At 35.0% G+C, this 24,172-nt stretch overlaps 1 protein-coding gene across 1 annotated transcript; it reads right to left on the bottom strand.

The window, feature by feature from the left end:
- Positions 1-311: 311 nt before the first annotated feature.
- LOC123563225 (uncharacterized) lies at positions 312-21,733 on the bottom strand. The gene is made up of 3 exons (XM_045355911.2): positions 21,146-21,733; positions 8,333-8,485; positions 312-4,237 (listed from the first exon to the last, which is right to left on the bottom strand). The coding sequence occupies exons 1-3, from the start codon at positions 21,441-21,443 to the stop codon at positions 3,651-3,653; spliced, it is 1,038 nt and encodes a 345-aa protein (XP_045211846.2). The 5' UTR covers positions 21,444-21,733; the 3' UTR covers positions 312-3,650.
- Positions 21,734-24,172: the final 2,439 nt, after the last annotated feature.

Genomic DNA, 24,172 nt, shown 5'->3' with positions numbered 1-24,172 from the left:
CGTGTCTGGAACAGTAGACAGTGAAGTGTATTTTATTGATTTTCTGCTCTAGCATTGGTTTATTTTACCTGGGCTTTACACATTGGTAAAGCAAGGATTTTAAGTACCCACTGAACTGCTGTATATGGCAATGTGGAACGCCTACAACTACCATATATGGATGGCTATGATACAAAACAGAAAGAACATTAAAACTCTCGGGTAAACAAGTTATACTCGGGGGCTACGCCCCCTTGTACAAATCGTTTACCCTCGAGTTTCCATGCTCTTTCTATTACATAGACTTTGAATTCCACAGAAAAACCAACAACTTTAAATTGTGTAAAAGTATTTATTTGTTAAAATCTTGATATTCTCTATATTTGATATGGTCATAATAATATTTTTCATAAAAATACACAATATATCTTACGTATAAAAATCTATCAAAACACGTTAGGTCTGGCGGCTAGTGTATACAGCACAGATTGCACTCACTTTCACAAAAATGGCTATAGGAATTAAACCTTTTCATTCAAAACACAAAATTGTTAGCTAATGCATGGTGAGTTTTGGTATTGTCTAAACATGAGGATTTATATGCCATCAGAAAAAAAACTGTATAAATTTATGTATAAATGTATAGATGGATCTGAAGACGCAACAAAAACCGGTAAATGAAGAATCCGGGAGCCCATCTGAACACTAACTGAGTTAGCACTAGTGATGAGAATCGGACAGCTGAAGCAGAATCGATTAATCGGTCCGATTCTAATCTCTCTCCGATTCGATTTATCGAAAGAATCGGAACCGAAAGATCAAAATAGACTTATGTAATGTGGCAATATGGTAGTAACAGCAAACCTTTCTCAAGACTTTCAGATTATTTTATGACTACTTTTATTACTTTTTATGAAGAATTCTATGACACAGCTACTGTACTGTACAGCCTTAAGCAACTGCTGGGCAATTATGGCCCTGCTGTTCGAATCTTTAACCGGCTGTTAACTTATCTGCTGGTTAGATCTTGACTCAAAATATTTGTCTTGATGGGATTTTTTTTTTATTTCACTATAAAGGCAGTCCTTAACTCAAAGATTTGTTTTTCAAATTCTTCTAAAATGTCGACATATAGCCTAAAAAGTTAACCAACCGATAGCTTAACCGCTTTTTCAAAGCTTTGAACAAATAAGTCCAAACTGCGATCTGGGAGGAACTATTGGACGAAATGCAAAAGTAACTATAATTCATCTTTTCTCTATGACTCAAGATTCAAGCCATGCTAGATGCACTGCCAAATATGACATAGAATATATGCTGGGGACATTGCTGGCAAATCTGGAATTAGTTTATCATCTTTTTCTTAAGGAAATCCACAATTTTGTATTGAATGAATAATAAAAACTTGTCAAATAAAATCTGAAAATTATTTCCAGTTAGAAAAAAAAGTGGGTGGGGTACCTTCGTTAATGTACGCTTTAAAGCATATTTTGCAAACAGCTCTAGTAATATCAAAGATTTCCTTAAAAGGAGCCAATACCCGGCATTCAGGCTTCATGCAGAACCCAAAATATTTCAAGGCGTCTGATTTTTTACTGCCAGGGCAACAAATTTTTTATTATTGTTACGATCATGACAGCTGGCCTGACAGCGTTCTCTATTTTAAACAGCAGATATATTTTGAAACACTAACCCAAAGACTATAAAAGAGCAAACGTATCAAAAGTATTTAAGCTAAACAGCGAGAAGTATCTGAAAAAGTCTAGAAAGCGGGATTTTAATTTTTTAACAAAATCGGCGACTAGAATCGATTCTTTTTAGTCAGAATCGATGTCGCCGACTTTGAAACTTTGGCGATGATTAATCGAACATCGGCGACAATCGGAACATCACTAGTAAGCACATCATGGACCATGGTTTGTTAACTTCTTTTATTCCGTGCAAAGCTCGAACCAATAGTGGTGAAGGGCTAGTGATTTTAAATCAACAACATCAACCATTTGGGTACTGAGGCCCAATATATCTTTATGATAAAAATGATAATCTCTTACAACCTTACAATCAAATTTCAAACAAAGAAAATAACTGACCAAAGTTAAAAAAGATGGACGTAAAAAAATGGAAAAGGGAAATAAAACTAGTGTAAATCTTGTGAAATGGTAAATAGCTTCATACAAATACACACAATCCAGGACACCGGAAAAAACAGTTCCCATAATATGTAATGTGCGAGTGCAGATTTTCTCTTTGTTTTCATTTTTAGGTCATCTTTTACTTATGTCAATATTGATTCAAAAATGTTAATTTTCGAAATAAAAAATGCTCGTTATAATTGTCACAATCTCAAAAAAAAAAACAACAAATAAATAACAGGAGATATTTAAGTATATGAGCCGTGCCATGAGAAAACCAGGATAGTGGGTTTGCGACCAGCATGGATCCAGACCAGCCTGCGCATCCGCGCAGTCTGGTCAGGATCCATGCTGTTCGCTAAAGTTTCTCCAATTCCAATAGGCTTTAAAAGCGAACAGCATGGAGCCTGACCAGACTGCGCGGATGCGCAGGCTGGTCTGGATCCATGCTGGTCGCAAACCCACTATGTTGGTTTTCTCATGGCACGGCTCAATTATGTCCTCTAAAAATCGCCTTAAATGCTGTCGTCCAAATACAGAATTTTGCATTGAAAAAAATATAATGTAACGAAAGAAGTATTTGCCAGTCAAAAAAATATCTAGAGAGAAGCAAACGATCTAGATTTAATCTTGAAACAGGACTAAACTGAGTGTTATATCATCTAGAAAACGGAAGGTGAATACTAATTAATTTCTCCCTTTCAGCTCCGGATATCTGATAAAAGTTACACTACCCCTAAAAGCGAAAAAATGGCGAATTCAAATAGTTTTCAGTTTGGTTTGCTCTGTAGAGCTCTGTACCTCAATTTGCACTATTTTGTTGAAATCTCATGCTTGACATTGTGGTACCATAATGAAATATTTCAAGCAATATAGTATTAAAGGAAACGTGGGTTATTTGGCTTTTCTTTCTGATTCTACAGTGTGCTTATTTAACTGAAAACATTTTTCTTGCTTTTATCATCTTTCTATTTATCTTCAATTAAAAGAAATCCGGTATTTAAATAATATATAATTCAAGCTGGTTAAGATGAAATGTATTGGACTAGGTCCATTTTATATGCACCATGTATAACATGTACTCACAGACTTTATACCCTAAATACACCTATTACGCTGCCGCACACACACACAAATGTATGACACCTGACAACTTGTGGATGGAAGAACCATTATCTGGAACTTATAACTGCGAATTATTAAGGTCCCTCTATGATCTTGCGATAAAATCGTCTGCTTTGCTTTCTAGGAAAAAGGCTGTCTTGGCAGAAATAGATATTTCGTACTTTAAAAGTGTCTTGGACTTATTACATTTCAAATTTTAAACCTGATATTGTATGTCAAATCTGGTGTAGTTGCAGCTTAAAAGTCATAACGTGACTAATGCAGACGCATGAATTTAAAAAAAAAGAAGTCTTTTTATGATGGCTAACAGTTAAGTGATCATGCTTTTAGAATTGCCATGTACATTCTTTATAACGCAGTCATTGTAAGTTTCACCCATAATGCTGCAGGGCTATATTAATTTTGGCTACGTGTTTAGTATCGGTACTGATCATAAGGTCGATACATATTGTCTGAGGGACGTGTGTGCGATCTATCATAGCCATTGTCGTAAGCATTGCTCTTACTGTAAGCTCTGTCATAACTGTTATAGTCGTATCCCGCATTACTACGATCATAGTCACGTGTAGAGTAATCACGTGTAGAGTAATCACGTGAAGAGTAATCACGTGTATTGTAGTCACGCGAATAGTCTCTCCCGGTGTCTCGGTACTTTTTTGAGCTTGAAAAATCCCTGCTTTGATCGTATCGTCTGTCATAGTCGTAGTCCCTTCTATCGTGTGGCTTTCTTGGGCGATCGTACGACTTACTAAGGTTTGACATCGGCTGCTCTTGCTGTTCCTGAGAATCTCCGTCGCCTTCGAAGTATTTTCCGAGTTTATACCAGTAGCATGTAACATACATGATAATTGCAGCAGCTACTAGGGCTAGTAAGCCCCCGAGTCCGAAACACAGCACTGACCAGGGGAAAGTTTCAGCAGTGATTTCTACTTCTTCTATGAAATCGAACCATACGTCTATGCCGATTGCCGTAAGTATTGAAATGACAAGGGAAAGTAACCCTGAAAGAAAAAAAAAATGAAACTATTTTATAAATAAGAAAGGCATGCGAGGGAGAGAAATCCAGCTAGCATGAGTGACAAACGAGCAAATATGATTATCTTTTTCTATAAACTAAAAAGACAAACAACTCAATGAACCTGAAACACACCCAAATATGAAAATGATGTGGCTTTCTGACGACATATTCGTAAAATGTTAACATATATAAAGAATCTGTAATATATGAGGATCCAATCCATTGTTTCTCAGAAACTGGATAAAATTTTTGCTATACTTTGCCTGAAACCGGTTCAAGGTCGCAAGGTTTGGAGGCATGACTCAGAGTGCAGCTTTGTCATTGGTCAATCCCAAATTTGTGCTAAAAACCAACCGCTCAGAAGCAAGAGCTGATTGTGAGACATGTCTTCTAGCTGAAGTTTTTTTTAACCTTCTGTCCTAGTTTTTTTTTTTTTTACCTTATACTTGCTGGCTCGAAATTATTCTATTTTACTGGCAGCAATTTAAATGATCAAAGGTGTGTGTTTGTAAACAATTTTAGTACAAGCTTCATTACTGAGCCGAATGAATGTGAAATCAATTTAAAAATACATTTGAGTGTCATTTAAAATTCATTCACATTATTACGGTTTACTGGTTATGAATAAAAATGGTATTTTGTTCGAAAAAATATCAATACTAGATATGAGCCGCGCCATGAGAAAACCAACATGGTGCGTTTGCGACCAGCATGGATCAAGACCAGCCTGCGCATCCGGCGGTCTGGTCAGGATCCATGCTGTTCGCTAATGGTTTCTCTAATTGCAATAGGCTTTGAATGCGAACGGCATGGATCCTGATCAGACTGCGCGGATGCGAAGGCTGGTCTGTATCCATGCTGGTCGCAAAGCCACTAGGTTGGTTTTCTCATGGCGCGGCTCATATAAGGATTGCTAGCAATTTTTTTAAATGACTACAATTACTTTATGAAAATATGAGCAGTGACTAGGTTACTCAGGTTCCTGTGCAAAAATGTAATTTCAGTACAATATTACAGCGCTTATAAAATATTTTATCACATGCTTAATAATATTGTGTACGTAGTTTTTGCATCTAAGATATATTTGCACTATTATCTAAAGAGATATTTTGTAAAAGTTATGTTTGTAAGTGATACAAATGAATCATTAAGTATAACAAAAAATTCAACCAAAGCGTAGAAGACGGATCGTGTGCTGTACGCACACATGAATGTCAGCTAATATAATTGAGCCGCGCCATGAGAAAACCAATATAGTGGCTTTGTGACCAGCATGGATCCAGACCAGGCTGCGCATCCGTGCAGTCTGGTCAGGATCCATGCTGTTCGCTTTCAAAGCCTATAGCAATTAGAGAAACTGTAAGCGAACAGCATAGGTCCTGACCAGACTGCGCGTATGCGCAGGCTGGTCTGGATCCATGCTGGTCGCAAAGCCACTATGTTGGTTTTCTCATGGCACGGCTCATATATATAAACATTTCGTTAAAAAAGTCAGGTTAACTGTTATGAAGTTGGTGTCTATGTATCGTTGAAGTTGAATATTTTTCTTTCGTTTCATCTTTTAAGTTCGAGATCTATGTCACTCTGGAGAAACAGTATATTATAATTTACATATATAATAGTTCATCAAACTGGGAGTTCAGATTTCATCAATTTTTAGGCTTTCAAAATGTTGACATGTAGATTAATTTGAATTTCTATCTGTGTATTATTATGTACCTCTTTCTGTCTACCTTGAAAACAGGTACGACAAAACTTTTTTGTTTGCAAATAACGAGTAATACTATACAGCTATTGACAATTTCATACGGTACGTACAAAGTAAGTATTCAAAGTTGTAACATGAGATTTTATAATATGCTTTAACGACAGTTATTTAAGGTAGTTATGCACATTTGATTAAACGGAAGTGACGGCGTAATGTTATTCTTCCGGAAGACCTAGAACAATACAAACTACAGAGCTGTTTATATGCAGCATAAAATTTAATGATGTCGGGAATCTATTATATTCCATGTATTTTAAGTGTTAAAACAGTTAGCGCAGCTGTCTTTCTTAAGATCGCTTTTGACAATAGAAAGATTTTGATTCCAAATCATTCAAAATAATAACATAAAAAAGACTCTATAGTAACGGAGATTTGGTGAATATTTGTGAAAAATTACGCACACGGAACTATACATTTGATTTGGCAACATAAGTTAAAATATGTAACTCTACAACTATAGGGTTTCATTAAAATTTACATTGTGGAGCGTTTTCTATTAACTAGGCAAACTATATCATATTTTTTAACAGATTTCATATAAAACACATCTCTTTCTCTCTATGGTTTAGTGATTTCTGTTAAACCTTAAAGAAATGCCAGTGTACATGTTTTCTGTTCGCCTTACAAAATATCCAGTGAAGTCTTGTATACATGACAGCTGAAAGTTCGCATTTAAAATTTCTTATAAATAATAGGTAGGTCATAGAATGGGAGACACCCGATATATGGAATATCTCATACGAGTTACTTCCCTTCGAAACAGTGACGGCACCTGTACAATTTCGAAAAATGCAAGGATTGTTCTTGATACATGTGTGATTCATTCTACTTAAGTTAAGCGTAAAAAGGGTGATTCAAATTTCGACATTTGTCACAACATTCGTTTATTATTCTATATATTTAATTCCGTTTGTAATATGATCTGTGAGCCGAAGTCTCATTGTAACCTGTCAGATCTGTTTTTAATATATCCTGTTTATACAGTGATAAATATTACTTATATAGTAAAGACTTAACTTAACTACTCTTTCCTATATACATAGTACTTTAAAGGTAGTTTCGCACAATTGAAACGATGTAGAATTTTATTGAACCATATTTTGTAAGCGAATGGAATTCAGCCGCTTAAAAATACTGATGATTACTACTTATACATATAAACTTGTTAGTTTTATGTTTACATAACTATACGTAATAATTGTTCTTATGTTTTAAGATGAAACTTGCGTATACTAATGATTACTATTTGTAGTCTCTTTTCATACGGTTTTCATAAAAGTACATATGAGCCGCACCATGAGAAAACCAACATAGTGCGTTTGCGACCAGCATGGATCCAGACCAGCCTGCGCATCCGCGCAGTCTGGTCTGGATCCATGCTGTTTGCTAACGGTTTCTCTAATAGCAACAGGCTTTGAAAGCTGACTGGTCTGGATCCATGCTGGTCGCAAATGCACTATGTTGGTCGGCTCATATGTTCATTTCTTTAAAGTAGCTGTTTGCCTTAGATTAACTGCAAATTACAATCTGTCAAAAAATGTATATGACTGACTCATAGCAAAATATGATTAGATATGTTCAAATCAGCGAAAAACTTACTTATGTTTTCAACTGTAGGATTCAGATATTGTTGCAAAAATACATAAAAAAATACGGTTTTAATACAGTTTTAAGTTTATAGTACCATAGTAAAACAGTGAATTTTCCGGTAGTAAGACCGATTCCTGCAGTCCTTTTTCGGTTTCTAGGCATAGTTTGGTAAAATGACACTTCTTTAGCAGCTTAATAAACATATATTAGGGTAAAAACAAAAGATATTTAATTTAAACAAGCTGCCTCTTAAAATACTGAAAGCTTCTGTAACAATGGACTGCTACTTCGTGATATTTTAGTATGATTGCAGTTCTACATACACTATTAACTGACATAATTATTTAGTAAAGTTACATACATTTTGAAAAGGAGTTTTTACATTTGAAGTACACATCAAAAGGTATAATATTTTAGTGAAAGTTGGGGCATTGGATATCCTCTCATTCGTGTTGTCCTTTTCCAAAATTCGATGAATATATCCTTATACTGAGGATCATTTAGTAGAATAATGCACATGTTTTATATACTGTTTATTTTTTTTTTTCATTTAAGACAACTCTTTCATTCTATGAAATGAAACTATATGTTTAAATCTGAGCCCATTCAGTAAAACGGCTGAGCAACACGGCACAAAGTCTCCGTGCCATAGCTTTAGAGCAATGTTTCTGTTGGCCAAATGAAATACAAATTGAATTCGCTCATCAGTACCTCACTTACCTCCAAATAATTCTAAAATGGCAGAAATAATGAAGAATCCCTTTGAGTGTATGCCGGCACATCTACAGCATATTAGTATTAGAACTGATAGAAGCACGAATCCCAATGCCACAGTGGTCACAATCTGTACAACCCACCACCATACCGATCGGCCTGAAAATAGAAACATTAGGATGTATAATATACCACCATAACTCACGACTTGAACACAAAACATTAACGAGGTTGTTTTTGGTATGCTATTTTATAACTCAAATCACGTTAAAATCAAAAGACTTGTATTTTGATAAAGACTTGATCTATATCTATGCCAGGTTTCTGGTCAAATATACTGAATAATAACAATTCAAAGAATACATTTTATTGAGGCAACTGAGTATGCATAAAACAGTTTTAAGTAGTCCTCGAAATAAGGCATGTCATGACATTGGTTGTTATCTCCTGGTTTATTCCGCTGTGAATGGATACACTACAATATTCCATTTGACATGCATACGAAACAAGCATGTCCATAAATACAGGGACTCAAATCACAAATATGATATAATCTTTCATTCCTTCTACAAGCACACATTTTTTTGTGGTAAACACTATTATCGCATAGTGCGGCAATTTTCCTTTGATCTTTACAGCATGTTATACATAGTAACACACATTATTACTACAAAACTGTGCTGATATCTTACAAAACTGTTGCGATATATATCAACACGGAAATCTCTATGGAGTTTCATAAGAAAAAAAGTGTTCCGATATATATCAGCACAGTAAAACTGTTCCGATATATATCGGAACACTTTTTCTCTATTGAGGTCCTATCAAGGGGGTATAATTTTTTCCTTTCAAAGAAAACATGATTTTAGCTCCAATTTACAGTTCACAGAGAAAGAATTGTCACAAACACCTACATTTATAAAGTAAAAGAATAAATAAACTAGAATATTTCAAAAACTTGATAGTTATTGCCAAATTCAGAAATACATGAAATATATGAAATTCTGAGATTTCTCAAATGTTTCTTTTTCTTTGATTTTTTTTACAAACAAAACAACAAGTTTTACAATATGTCTGGCCAATGAAATGCAAAGATTTAAAACCAATGCAGAAATTTGTTGGGTACTTTTATCTGGGGAACACATTTTCTAAAACAGAAGTTTTAGTGTTTCAGTCAGCGAGGCGCAGAAAGGAAATCAAAATAGTAAAAATAATAATAAACAAATTTAAATGAAAATAATATATAAATTTTAATGATAAACTATGCGATTAAACAGTTATAATATGTAGTGCTCGTGTGTTACCAGGATATATCAGAGCTAGGGGTACATCTCGTTATTTTTCTCTTCACATATCTGTCTCGGCCTACCGGCCTCGACGATATGTGCAGAGAAAAATACCCTCGATGTACCCCTAGCTCTGATATATCCTGGTAACACACTCTCACACATACTATAACTATTACAAATAAAACGTGATATAGATAAACATTATAATTTTCTGCTTCTAGAATTTTTGTGGATTTATAAAAGTCTTAATTTAAATGTTTACCCGCCTTTATTTGAGTCTTAATCTATCTGTTTATCTTTTAAAGATGTACTGAAACCAACTTCATATTTAAAGATATAAACAATTACTTCATAGAATCTATGTAAACATAATAATGCATAAACAGAACTGTGTCTTAGGTATAAAAAGTGACAAAATCTAATTACTTTTACAAACAAAGTTTATATATATAGTCATGTTAATTTCATTTCATGAAGATTTCCTACATTTTGAGTTAGTAACGAAAAATAAACTATTTTAGTGAAAAATGCGCATTCTATATCTTTAACCCTGTTGGTGGCAAGCGATTCTGCCTTTGCGACCAATGCAGACCAAAGATCAGTCTGCATTGCACTGTTCGCTATTCAGTCTGTAAACTGTCTGTGAACACTCCTTCGAATAATAAATGGTTTTGTCCAAATTGAATGATGAACAAGTCCATTCTAGAATTTAAGCAGGGTAAAGGTTAATAAGACTCTTTACTGGTGTCCTTTTTAAGCAGGGGACTGTTAAAGAAGTGTAGTAACACTCATCTCTGTGATGTTTATGACCGTATCTCAAACTAAAGAATTTCACCAGCTAGTCAACCAAGGCATGCATTCACAATTATTTTCAAGTTGTTAAGAATGTGGTGTCGTATCACCATGCTATCAAAAAGCTTCGGGAAGAAAGCGACAGTAATATACGGGATGGATAACTATTCTTTAGGCGGACATTAAGTTGAAAGCTATCTGTGCATCTTTTAGACTTTAACAGCGCGAAAGGTCAAGTGAAACAAACATTTGATGACCAAAAAAGTGTGAAAATTTGAAAAATTTACGCACCAGAGGAAACCCATTAAAGTTTACTGGTTTCGCATAAAAACTGGTTTCAGTTTACTAACGTAAAGATTACTGGTCTTGCAAAATACCCCGCTAAGTGTTAATTTTGACTTTGCACACGTTCTATATTTAAATACGGTGAATATTAATGCGACAAGAAACATATATATGGCATTTTATTTTTTATAATTTGCTGCATATTGAAAGAAAATGTATATCGAAAACTTTTCATATCAGACTTGGAGATCTTAGAATAACTTTTGTGTTTATCAAGTTCTTTCCTTTTAAGCCGATTGCTTATATTTTAAAGCCTGTCAATCCAGATACAGTTTAAGATGTAATCATATAACATGGCATGATTTCACCTACTTATCCGGCAGAAAACGCATCAGTGCCCTTCACCAGCTACAATTATTACTAAAAAGTGGGTACATGATGATATTAATACATGCAAATTGCAAACTAATTTTAAGTATTTATGTTTAGTTACAATCAATCGTAGAGTACAGACCAGGAACATGTCATGCATTTTCATGGTGCTTTTGTTGCCAGATCGGGATAAAGTTTACCTCTTTGCGATTCCCAAATCAGACAATTTTGTATGCCAATTATTTAAGAAATAATGTATAGAAAAATCGTGTTTTAACGTTATTAATACACGGAAAGAGGTTATACGTCCGCGGAATAGCCCAAGTGACTTATTCTGGCGACGTATAACCGATTTTGAGAGCATTAATTTAGGTAAAACAAGATTTTGCTATACATTATTTCGATTCTAATATGCTCTTAGTCTAAATATACACAAAATCATTGACGTCATCGCACATTAACGTGACGTAATTTTAGCGTAAGCGTGTTTTAACAGAACCAAGCATATTAGAATGCAAACTAACATATCACCCAGAATGCTGAAACTCAGTGGTGTCGAGGAAAGATTTGAGCAACTACAGGAAATTGCTTCATATGGTACTTGCAGTTTCATGATACGCGAATACCTGGCTTGTACCTGATAACCGAGCTTCTTCATTGAATTTAATCACCACTATAATTGCATATCTACTTCTGCTTTGATCTTTTACATTATAAAAGGTATCTCTTTTACTAATTTAAAAGAAAAAAAACAAGAGCTGTCTCCATAGGATGACACATGCCCCCGATGGCACTTTGAATGAATAGTTATGGCCGATGTTAGAGTTTAGAACCTTTGACCTACGGACCTAGTTCTTGCGCGTGACACGTCGTCTTACTGTGCCACACATTTATGCGTAGTTATTTTAAAATCCATGCATGAATGACAAAGATATGGACCGCACACGCCCATCAATGCACTATCATGAAATATGACCTTTAACGTCTAAGTGTGACCTTGACCTTTGAGCTACGGACCTGGGTCTTGCGCGCGACACGTCGTCTTACTGTGGCATACATTCATGCCCAATAATTTTAAAATCCATGCATGAATGACAAAGATATGGACCGGACACGCCCATCAATGCACTATCATGTAAACTGACCTTTAACGTCTAAGTGTGACCTTGACCTTTGAGCTACGGACCTGGGTCTTGCACGCGACACGTCGTCTTACTGTGGTACACATTCATGCCAAGTTATTTGAAAATCCATCCATGGATGACAAAGATATGGACCGGACACGCCCATCAATGCACTATCATGAAAAATGACCTTTAACGTCTAAGTGTGACCTTGACCTTAGAGCTACGGACCTGGGTCTTGCGCGCGACACGTCGTCTTACTGTGAGACACATTCAAGACAAGTTGTTTGAAAATCCATGCATGGATGACAAAGATATGGAGCGGACACGAAAATTGCGGACAGACCGACAGACTAACAGACCGACAGACGGTTCAAAAACTATATGCCTCCCTTCGGGGGCATAAAAACCAGGAGTCTGTGTGTATACAAGCCTGGGTTAAAAACTAAATTAATCTAAAGATTTTTAGGGCAAAGTACATGTATTAGACTTTACTTAGTTTGAACCATAATTCGGTTGATAACCATCTTTTTCCGGACTATCTGTAAAACAAACGGGCGAGATAAGTGAAACATTTAAATACGTGGTGTGTAGAGGATTAATTTCTTTAATGTTGACATTCATATTAATGAAACTGCAAAATGAGCTCAAGGCGAGCTTTACCTGATTTGATCTCGTGTTACCAGTTTCGTACATAAAATTGTAAACTTCATACTTTGTTGGGGCAACATTAACTTTAAGCAAACGAACTTATACGTTGGATTCAATGCAAACTTTGCACTATACAAGCATAAGCAATTAGCGTATACGCATTCTATATAGATGTTTAACATCTGTCACAGGTTAGATCGACCGCATGAAAAAGAAAATATTTTATCAGCCTTAACAGATTGTGTTCGGGTTATAGTACTATGTTTTGTTGTTCTTTCATTCACAATATTTACAATAAACAAGCTGTCGGTCTCTAATCAATGGCTATCTTTTCCACACTGTTCATGTTTCGTTATCAATCCTTACCCTGCTAAATTTCTATAATGAACTTGTCCATCTTCCAATTTGGACAGTACCATTAACTGTTAAAAGGGGTGTTTACCAAAAAGATACTGGCTGAATAGCAAACAGTGCAGATCATGATGAGACTGCATCGATGATTATGATCTACACTGGTCGCAAAGCAGGATCATTCGTGTCCAGAATCAAAAGGGTTAATATTCATTTTATCCGACAGGAAAAAGAAATAGGATAACAGACACTTTATGACAAATGTAAAACGTATTATTAAAATTTCATAAAAACATATATGCATAACTGCTAATTTTGCTTCATTTCTTTTCTGCATGACAATTTGTGTGTATAAATAGGATCACAGTCGCAAAATGGTTAAAGTGTCGGCCGCTCAGCGGGAAGGTCACGGGTCCGAAACTCAAATGGGGCCATCACTGTATATCACCTTACATGACCCCAGTGCTGCTTTTTACCAGAATGAGAACTTAAATGTGTTACAAATCAGCTTCAAGTTTTGTTATAAATCGAACTAGAACACATTATATCTCTATCTTCTTGAAGACTTTCAACACAATACTGCATTCCTGAAGAAATGGGAGCACATCCGGGCTATACGGATAGATGGAGATAATGTAATATCCAACATGTGGTAACCGCCCTGAATGAGTCAGTCATATGCTAGACTGTGCCATATATTATGACAGATAATTTCAACTGATGAAAATGATTATTACATTGAGCACAACAAAAAATTGTCCCCGTGCTGACATGAATCAGATATCGGTGCACATGAATCAAAACTTTACGTTTTATATAGTGCTTTAGGCGTTCAGACATGTTTTATATATACCTAGTTTAGACTTTTGTAAAGTAACACGAAGCAAATGGGATAAATATGGGATGAAAAAGATCTACCCAAATTATGTAAGGATGGAATGAAAACTTCTTTATTAAGATAGTGCAGCATTTTTGTTATATTACACTATAGTATGGGTGGGTGGGAAATCAGTATATTGTTTTGTTTTGAAATAACCACAACCTTCAGTTGTGGCGAGAAGCTGAAAGAAGCTTGATTTCACTAAAAATGTTTGATCTGGCCCAACTTACACCGTACCTAATGTTTAATGTTTCGAATCATTGTGACCATGCTAACTCTTACTATATAGTATACACTTTTGCAATTCACTTCATTTTGCAGAAGAAACACAGAAGTCATCAAATTTTTACATCGTCTACCAGTTGTTTTGGTGGTTGGATGACATCACTGCCTGCTCTGTGTGATTTTACAAACGGGCAACAGTTATAAATATCCATTATTTCAACAAATCATTAAAGTCAAAAGATTTTCACCATGTTTTATAATTCTCTGGAATTATATATTTTTCATAATAAAAATAGTTTTACCCACACAGACATTTTTGACCAATTAGCAGATCGGACTCCATCAAGTTCCCTAAAACAGAACTGACTATTGAAGAACTCCAGTCTTTTATATGTCTGTAACCTACAAAACATTCGACCGCGAGGCTTATTACACTTGAACAGTTTGTGCGACACCTAGATTGAAATACATCATACTATTCAACTGATCTTAAAACATTTAAACCGATCTTAAATGCGCTAAGCATTAAGCTCTTACATTAAGTATTCATAGTGTACGTAATACTAAATGGTATTTAAATGTCTGCAGCACTTAATAATATAATTAATGAAAACTTGTATCATTTGAAAATATTTGCTAGGCTAAGTTGATGTGATTCTTTAATCCATGCATATTTGTACACACTTGTCGTAAATAATTCACGTTTATTTCTTTTATTATGAATGTGCATTTTTGATTCAAGAGTTTCAAGAGTTTATTTTATAAACAACCAGAAGGTCATAAGACCCATGAGGCAACATTTACATGATAATATGGCGTACAACTGCATATGAAGTGTTCAATATAAATACAAAGTTGTAATAATATTTCCAAAATACGAAATAGCAATGGCTAATGAAGACAATAGCAGAAAGTTATATCAAAGCTAGCACTGTCATTAATAAAAATCAGCTCAACAGAAAACGTATAGTTTCCCTTAGACCGTATTATAAATTGCACTTGTCATTACTAATAAAATCATACGTTTACATATATATATATCGTGCATAGTTATTCTTGCATTTTTTATGGAATATGACCATACTAAATATCACAAATCAATAGCGAATCAAGTGATACAATTATTATACAAAGGGAGGGAATGAGCAGACTGAGACTTGAAATTCTGTTCCCCTGTACAACATAATATTCACTTTCATTGCCGGTATGATACACTTACATGGATATATTATAGCATTTTTATACATCTATCTAATTACACAACCGATTTAATTTTGAAATGGTTTTATACAACAACAAAGTAACTTTAGCATTATAAATGTCATTCCCATTAATAAATAGCGATCAAATTGTGCATCCACTGTTGTCTTCCTTGGATAGCTCAAGGTTGACCACTGGAACACCATAATGTTTTGGAACATTTGCTAGTTTAATATACTAAGATATTGATAAGAATAATGTGTCGGTGTCCACTTTAATGTCTATCTTGTCCGAAAAAAAGTTGACAAGGTTGACAAGTGGAATGCGATCACATGGTTGTTGTATAGAAACTTCCCCTACACATATACGGAAACAAGCATGGGACATTAATACTTAAAACTAAGTTACAAATAGATCAGCATGTAATCGAGCTTTAGTATCCTGTACTATATTGCTGCATAGTTTTCTGTATGACATATATAGATTTATGATATTGTATAACTTGTTATAACGTAATGTACTGGAATAAATAAGGTAATAATGGTAATTTCCATTTACATACAATAAAAACGGTGCGCACCAAACCAAAATGTGTAATAAAAATGTATACGATGTACTGATAATTTAAAGCTCTGTCAAGATATTTAGAATGCACATATCATTCAACTAGCCTTATAAGTCTATACAAAGAAGTATAAAATACACAGAATGGCAACTGGCTGTAATCTCGCGTGAGCTCGTGTCAGAGCGTGATTCGGCGTTATCTTACTAAAAACAAACATCGGCGAGCATGGAGTTACAATTTGTACCTTTAAAACTACATTTAAAATACATGTTAGCTTCTAAAACAAAATTAGTTTAATTTGAAATGGTCTTAAGACACGAAGTACACATTTTTTTTTGCCATAGAAAAAAGCCTGGTCATACGGTGATAATTATTTTACCGATGAATAATTGCTTTCGCATACAAAATGGCGCGTGGAGAAAGCGCCACTTCCGGTAAACGAGATCTCGTTTTTTTTGTCACGGGAGGTTGGCGAGATTTGCTCTATATGCCTTTCAAGTTGCCAATCTATTTATTTTTATAGCTCTTTGGTCTATATATCAGTGATATATGTCAACATTTTATTATTATTGTCTGGCATTGTATGATGCATTCGATCTTATTTTAAATGCCTTTTCTATGTAACACGCCAGACGCTTAACCGTTCTTGCATTTTCTGAATTTATCAGTTCTATGAACTTGTACATATTGGGAGATCTCCAGAAATAAGGTGGTATTAATTGTCTCCTTAAATCATTGTATAATCTACATTGTATCACAAAATGATATTCATCCTCTAAAGTATCACACTCTGAACATTTACGATCATTAACAGGTATACTTGGCTGATTACATCTGCCAGTTTCAATAGATAATCTATGTGATGACATACGTAAGCGTGACATACTAACACAAAATTTCTTAATGACAACTGAACATAAGTATGGTTGAAATTGAAAATTAAAAATATGATACTGTTACATGTTTTATTTACATTTACACATAAACTATGTGTAAAATTTTGCTTTTAATTCTATAGGAGGAAATAAAAATATAGGCTAGTCGGTACTTTTGTCCATATCATTTTTGCCTGGTAGGTCTAGTATAGTAGAACAAGAGGACCGCCTACAGGTGCCATCGCTCGTCTGCAAGTGCAAGTGCTGGACAATATGTAAGAACAGAGTTATAGTTCAGATTTTCTAAGTACAAAAAGGGACATAATTCTGACAAAATGCATATCACAGTTATGGATTTTGGCCTACGTAATCACCTAATAATGATAAACAAGTGTGCAAAGTTTCAAAGCTATAGCTTTTACAGTTTTTGAGAAAAGTTGGACCTAAACGAAAACTTTAACCAAGAAATTCAAATTTTCTAACTACAAAAAGGCCATAGTCGCCAATGATGATAAACAAGTGTGCAAATTTTCAAAGCTGTAGCTCTTACAGTGTTTGAGAAAAGGCGGACCTAAACAAAAAATTTAACCAACGCCGACGCCAACACCGACACCGACGATCAAGTGACGACAATACCTCGTACCTTTTCCCCCCAAAAATCAGACTGTATGTACACAGTGTGTGACTCAGTTCTATCGCTATCAGGAAGTGCTAGAATATACCCGATCTAGCGGATCATTTAACCTTTTGTTGTTTGCATACTTTACACTTCAAAACGCATATACTTGCCAATGTTCATATTACATTCAACTTGGCAACTACTTATAAAAAACATTCTTCCTGGTCTATGCATAAAAAAACCCATAACAAATACGTAGATATGCTTACTAAAATATAGTTAACAGCAAACTGCGTGTACAAAAAATTTACAATGCGAGAATTAGTAGTTACACCTTATTTTGACAACGCTCATCTGAGCCGCACCATGAGAAAACCAACACACTGCGTTTGCGACCAGCATGGATCCAGACCAGCCTGCACATCCGCGCAGTCTGGTCAGGATCCATGCTGTTCGCTAATGATTTCTCTAATTGCAATAGGCTTTGAAAGCGAACAGCATGGATCCTGACCAGACTGCGCGGATGTATTTTTTTCAGCTTTCTTTTCTAATGGGGACTATCTCATATGGATAGTCCCATGTTATTTGGGCGATATCTTATTTGTTGGTTTATTAAATTAGTGGTATATGTCCGTAAGTCATAACAATGTATTCAGCCTATGAAAAGAAGTAAATTTGCTGTCCATGGTCAACTTTGCCCAGCAATCATCTTAACTCATTCAGGAAGGTGTCACTTGAAAAAGAAAACAACAACAAAACAACAACAGACGCTGAGAAATATTGTTATCGGGAAATACTGACCTCCGCATGTCAACATTGTTTCTGACACTTTTATCATGCTGTTATCGATGTAGGTTATCGATCTAGGATATTGATTTTAAATAGAGGATTGCAAATATGTCGCAAAGATAAACAATGACGTAACATTTACAAGGTGATAAACTTGTAATTTAGATTATTGTGATGATAATATATAGATATTTAGCTGATAAACAACACTTAAGATTACATCAAGGGAAAAGCATAAACATGCAATGTAAAGTAGTTAATATGACATTTTTGGAATGAGCAATAACACTGTCAACACATTTTAACGTGGGAGTTTGTCTTACTATCTCATGCTTTAAAAGTGCTAGATGCACCATTGAAATATATGTAAACGAGGCTTACATCTTGGAATTCTAGTGCTAATGAGAAACTTGTTCGAATTACTTCCCTTTATTATACCCAATCTCTAAAAAGTGCCTTTTCTGACTGAAAAAAAAAAATGAAATTAACATTTTTTTTTCTTGCAGGGAGTTCCAGTGATGACACCAAGATCTTAAATCAATTCTGGGCCGAAATAATACACCTAGTGCACTAATAAACAGTGCAATGACAGTTCATTTTCACCGAACCCATAACCCTTACGTAAATAATAACAATTACTTTCATTTCTCAATTCAAGTTACAATCATTTGTAAGAAGACGACAAACAAGCAATGATTTCAATATTACCACATTACTGTTTGGTTTCAATGGCTATAAACGTGCTTTTCGTTTTAAACAGGTAATAGCCACAATACAGCTTTTAGGGTATCAGGGTTTTTCTCTTGTCATGTCACGTGTATTGTACATAAGGATGGGCCCTTAATCATACTTATCACATTGTCTGCGATCCTTTTAATGTACAAATGTTTATTTTAAAAGTACATTGACTCACAACCTGTGCGAACCAAGTTCGAAAATTATGACATAAAACGCAAGTCGATTCAAACGCGGCCAATAAAACCGAAACGAAGTCAGTTAAACTGTGCTTTCTGCTAGTTTATGGGGAAATATATATATCTAGATTTTGAAAGGTCTTTGAAGAATGAAATTTTATAACAGGCCAGCATCTTAATAGCTTGTGCTGTCATAACTCATCCTTTACATACCGTATATACAATGAAATCCGTTAATTTTGTTTCATGACCAGTTTTTCAGGGCTTTTTTTTCAGGATTTTTAAGGAGTACAATATTAACTTATTACTGGGTATTCGAAAATTTTAAATATCTAAACTGATTATAGGTAAAGAGTCTATTCTATAGTTAACATTGTATAATATTATCATTTACGTTGCACTTAAGAAGTATTTATAGAAGGATTACAATATAGATTTGTATTTAAAAAATTAGCTTGTGTTACACACAGGAACTGGTTAAAATTCAAGGAGGCGGTAGCATTTTGAAATATCAGTATACAGTCATAATTTCGTGACCATAGTATGTAACCAAATACTTGTTCTCTTTATAACCTGCGCTTTCAGTAATCTTAAACTTGACCGAGCTATCAATTTTGGGAGGACTGGGTCAATCGATATGGTATTTTTCATATATACTGGGCGGTGAAAACCGTCTCGTTTACATCATAGGGTTAAAATTTCCTCGCCTGGCAAGTCAAAACAAGACATGGAGAATACGGATTGTTGACAATTGAAGTCATGCAGCGCTGCCCTTTAAAATCAGGGAGATAACTTTAAATTAGAATACTATGAACGGGCTTGTGTTAGATATATTTTATCTTATCTTATATTTGGTCAAACACACTGGACACACCCAACGATTAGAAATAGTGAAGCTTTTTATTCATGTAGGTAATATATACGGTTTGATTTCTATTTTGGGGAAAATAAAATAATTTTCATCATCAGAAACAGAATGGGAAAATATATTTATATAAAAAAATGTTGCGTACATTTTTTTTCCTTTTTGGTATAACAATTAAACAAAAATTACATCCTTAAATATTTCACAATGTATTTCACTGTATGCGTGAGTGCTCAGCATGAGAGTGAATACAGGATTGTTTTATTGTTTTATGTTGTTAGATTTTCCCGTAACTGAATGAACTACTCACTTAGCCATGTATATACATGTACCTTAATTAGACGAAAAGACAGATGAGAGTATACGATTGAAATGACAAATAAACAAACGCGAGGTATTTTCGTGTTGTATAAGACGTATTGTCGTCTGCCTACATATATCATTATTTGACGAAGTCCTATAAACTTATTTGCATATTTTTTTGTTATAGTGTACCGTGTCAAAATGCAAATTAAAATATTTCACCTGTTTTTAATTTGCAAGTAAATGAGATATATTCAACATTAGAGACCGTTATATAGTTTTTATTTTTCTTTGTTGATTGACATTTGAAAATGTTTTATACTTTATTCGTGCGTGTGTGCAAGTAGCGTGTTTTTACAAATAGATATGAACGTTATCAGTGAATATTTTGTTGACATTTTGGGACAGACCAAAAGTGTACAAAATGTACAATGATAATAACGAACACTTAGGCGCATAGACAGATCTTTACGATGATTTAACGTTGTACTCTACTAATTTAATAGACGTTGAATAGCTTTTCAAAACACGCCATGTACATGTCAGGTCTGCTTTAGAGATACGTCACTCAGGCGTTCATACTCTTGACGCTCTTGTCAAATACGTCTTTGTATATTATTTAATACGGTCGATATACATTGTATTAAATGAACTTGATTGACAAGCACGTGTACCTTCCTTATTATAAACAAAATGTACATAAATTAATTAACGCCTTACCTAAATGATACTGCGAGCTCTCTACTATTAGATCCTGGGAAGTTCCATTAATTTTTCCATCTGGATTACTCTCGCTGTATTCTGGTTCTATGGCCCCCGTTTTACAGGAGTCTGCCTCGCCCTTAATGCATGCCATAACATACCATACTCCGACATAAGTATTGAACGTTTTAGCATTTGTCCCTGTACTTGTTGACACTGTACTTATCCAAAATGGGATGGAGAAACCGACAGCCAAAAATAATGCAGCTACACATGTAACCCAGATGCCGGCGACGGCTGTCGTCGACCAAGCCATATCCGACGATGAAAAATGTACTTCCAAACAACTTTGACTTCCTTTTCGAAAATAATATCAAAAGCTTTCTGATGTATCAAGGTAGATCGAAAATTAAGAACACACTAAACAACCGCTGTCCTTTCAGTACAAAGAAAGATCCGTTTTAAAATGAATTCACCGGTTATAAGTAATAACAACCTGCCACAATTATGTTAAATTTTCTTTTCACAACCCGATCTATATATCTGCCCGGCGAATCGAAATGGTTTAATAATAGCCCGAGGTTTACTGTGTGACACGATTGAATGAAATCTGAAAATGGGTATCGACGTTTTAGTTATGTTCCCCGTTTATACTTTATAAACTAAGACGAACTTATAAATAAACTGAGAGCTGTTTGAAGGTAATGTTTAAAGTAATTATAATTAGTGCAAATAGAATGAAAGGTCGTTTAAGGTATGTAGGACCACATTCGTAACAGATCGCATTTGTAACAGGTGTTACAAATGCGATCGCATATGTAACACGTGTTACAAATGAGATCGCATACGTAACAGAAATCAAGCACATATGTAACAATTTTTGTGACGAATGTGATCGATGCCGATTTTTGATGTGACATCTGATCACATTTGTCACATGTCATTTTCAATCGGAAAAATGAACAAAAAAGTGCATTTTTACGTCTGAAACACATTTGTAACATGTTTTAGCCCACTTGTACGAAGTGACAAAGTAAGCTATTGCGATGATCCGTCCGTTCACATTTTTCTTGCGAATATAACAGAGACAACATTTATCATTTGATTTTAACAAAACTTGCACAGAACTTAATATAGATCTATATCTCGGTTCCTTTCGAAAACTAGCAATATCACCTTATTCGTCTAGGAGTTATGGCCCCTGGAATGGCAATAATTACTGATTTTAGCCTTATGAACCCGATTAAGACCACACGTTTTGTTATTTTGACTCAATATGCATACAACTTGTATATCTATAAGATCTCGGTTCCTTTCAAAGACAACCGTATTGAACCATTTATTTGACTTCGAGTTACGGTCCCTGATTTGGTAAAAAATGCTGCTTGTGAACACAGAGGAGACTACATTTATTATTTGATTTTCATTAAACTTATATTTGATCTCACTTCCTTGAACACAATAGAGGCCATATTTATTATTTCATTTTGACCAAACTTGTAGAGAAGTTATATGAGCCGCGCCATGAGAAAACCAACATAATGGCTTTGCGACCAGCATGGATCCAGACCAGCCTGCGCATCCGTGCAGTCTTGTCAGGATCCATGCTGTTCGCTTTCAGAGCCTATAGCAATTAGAAAAACTATTAGCGAACAGCATGGATCCTGACCAGACTGCGCGGATGCGCAGGCTGGTCTGGATCCATGCTGGTCGCAAACCCACTATGTTGGTTTTCTCATGGCACGGCTCATATATCTATAACATCTCGGTTCCTTACTAAAACCAGCTATATAGCAACATTTTTGCTGGAGTTATGGTCCCTTAAATTGCTGACTTTAGCATTGTGAACATGACAGAGATCACAGTTATGATTTGATTATGACAAAGCTTGCCTAGAAATTATATATCGTAGGAATTATATATCTTTTTTCCTCGAAGAGTAGCCATATCACGCTATTTGTCTTAAGAATTATGACCCCTAAAATGGCAAAATCGCAGATTTAATTACATGTATAGTGTAGTATTACTCATGTGAGCGGTAGTGGGCCATGACGACCCCCCTCTTGTTGATAGAGGGATTTTCCGGTTAGGTTAATATCTTGGTACTGGTTGGTTATCTGGCAATTAAACTTGGCAAGAATACCGAACGGTTATCATGACTGGTCTGTTCATAGTACTTCATGCACATGTCACTTATAAATTTCCCATATAGGTTTTGGTTTTTTAAGGTTTCCTTTTTAGTAAATGCATGAATACATGCATATGAATATGTATGATTAAAGGGGAAGATACACCATATGCAATCCCTGTTCAACTTTTATAATCGGCAATTCGCTGGTTGTATCGCTTCAACAACAAATAAAGTGCACTCGAAAATCAAGATCAAGGCAGTCTCAACTAGCATAGAAAGTCTTGTTAAAGCTGAACACTGGGTATATATATATCTACGTATACTTACAAATAGTGACTAGCTTGACTATCCGAGGACTGCTAATGGCTATTGTTCTGATCCTGATGTCGTCGGTGTCCGCGGGTTCGCTGCAAGATAGGTTTTTCGTTTTCGTTTTGTTTATCTTTGTCAATTCACATTACTTTAAACATAAAAAAGCTTAAACTGACGACAAATGAAATATGTCCAACTTAAAAACCCTGACGTTAACTTTATTGGATTATACACAGTATATTTGCTATGAGAGTTTTCTTGCCAGGCCTGGTGTCTGCATTCGTATGGAAACACTCTTATTTTGTATCTCTATAGGAACGGCACGAGTAACTTCATCGGTGAAGCTGGTGCAGTGGATAGTTTTGCAGATTACGAAACCGGCGGAGCGGGTTGAATTCCTAGTCAGAGCCGGAATTTCCAGAGATATTGTGTCTCTCATCCACCCAGTTAATACCTTACGTGTATAGGTGCGTTTTACCAGACCTGTAAACGAACATATGAGTGTGAAAACAGGCGCTCTGAATCCAACAAACAAAGATAATATTCCTCAATATTCCTCAAAACCATTCTACAGGGTCCAAAAATTTGAGACGTTTGCAGTA

Source organism: Mercenaria mercenaria, chromosome 2, assembly GCF_021730395.1.
Source record: "Mercenaria mercenaria strain notata chromosome 2, MADL_Memer_1, whole genome shotgun sequence".
Lineage (NCBI taxonomy): Eukaryota > Metazoa > Mollusca > Bivalvia > Venerida > Veneridae > Mercenaria > Mercenaria mercenaria.
This window is presented reverse-complemented; position numbering and strand designations above follow the sequence as displayed.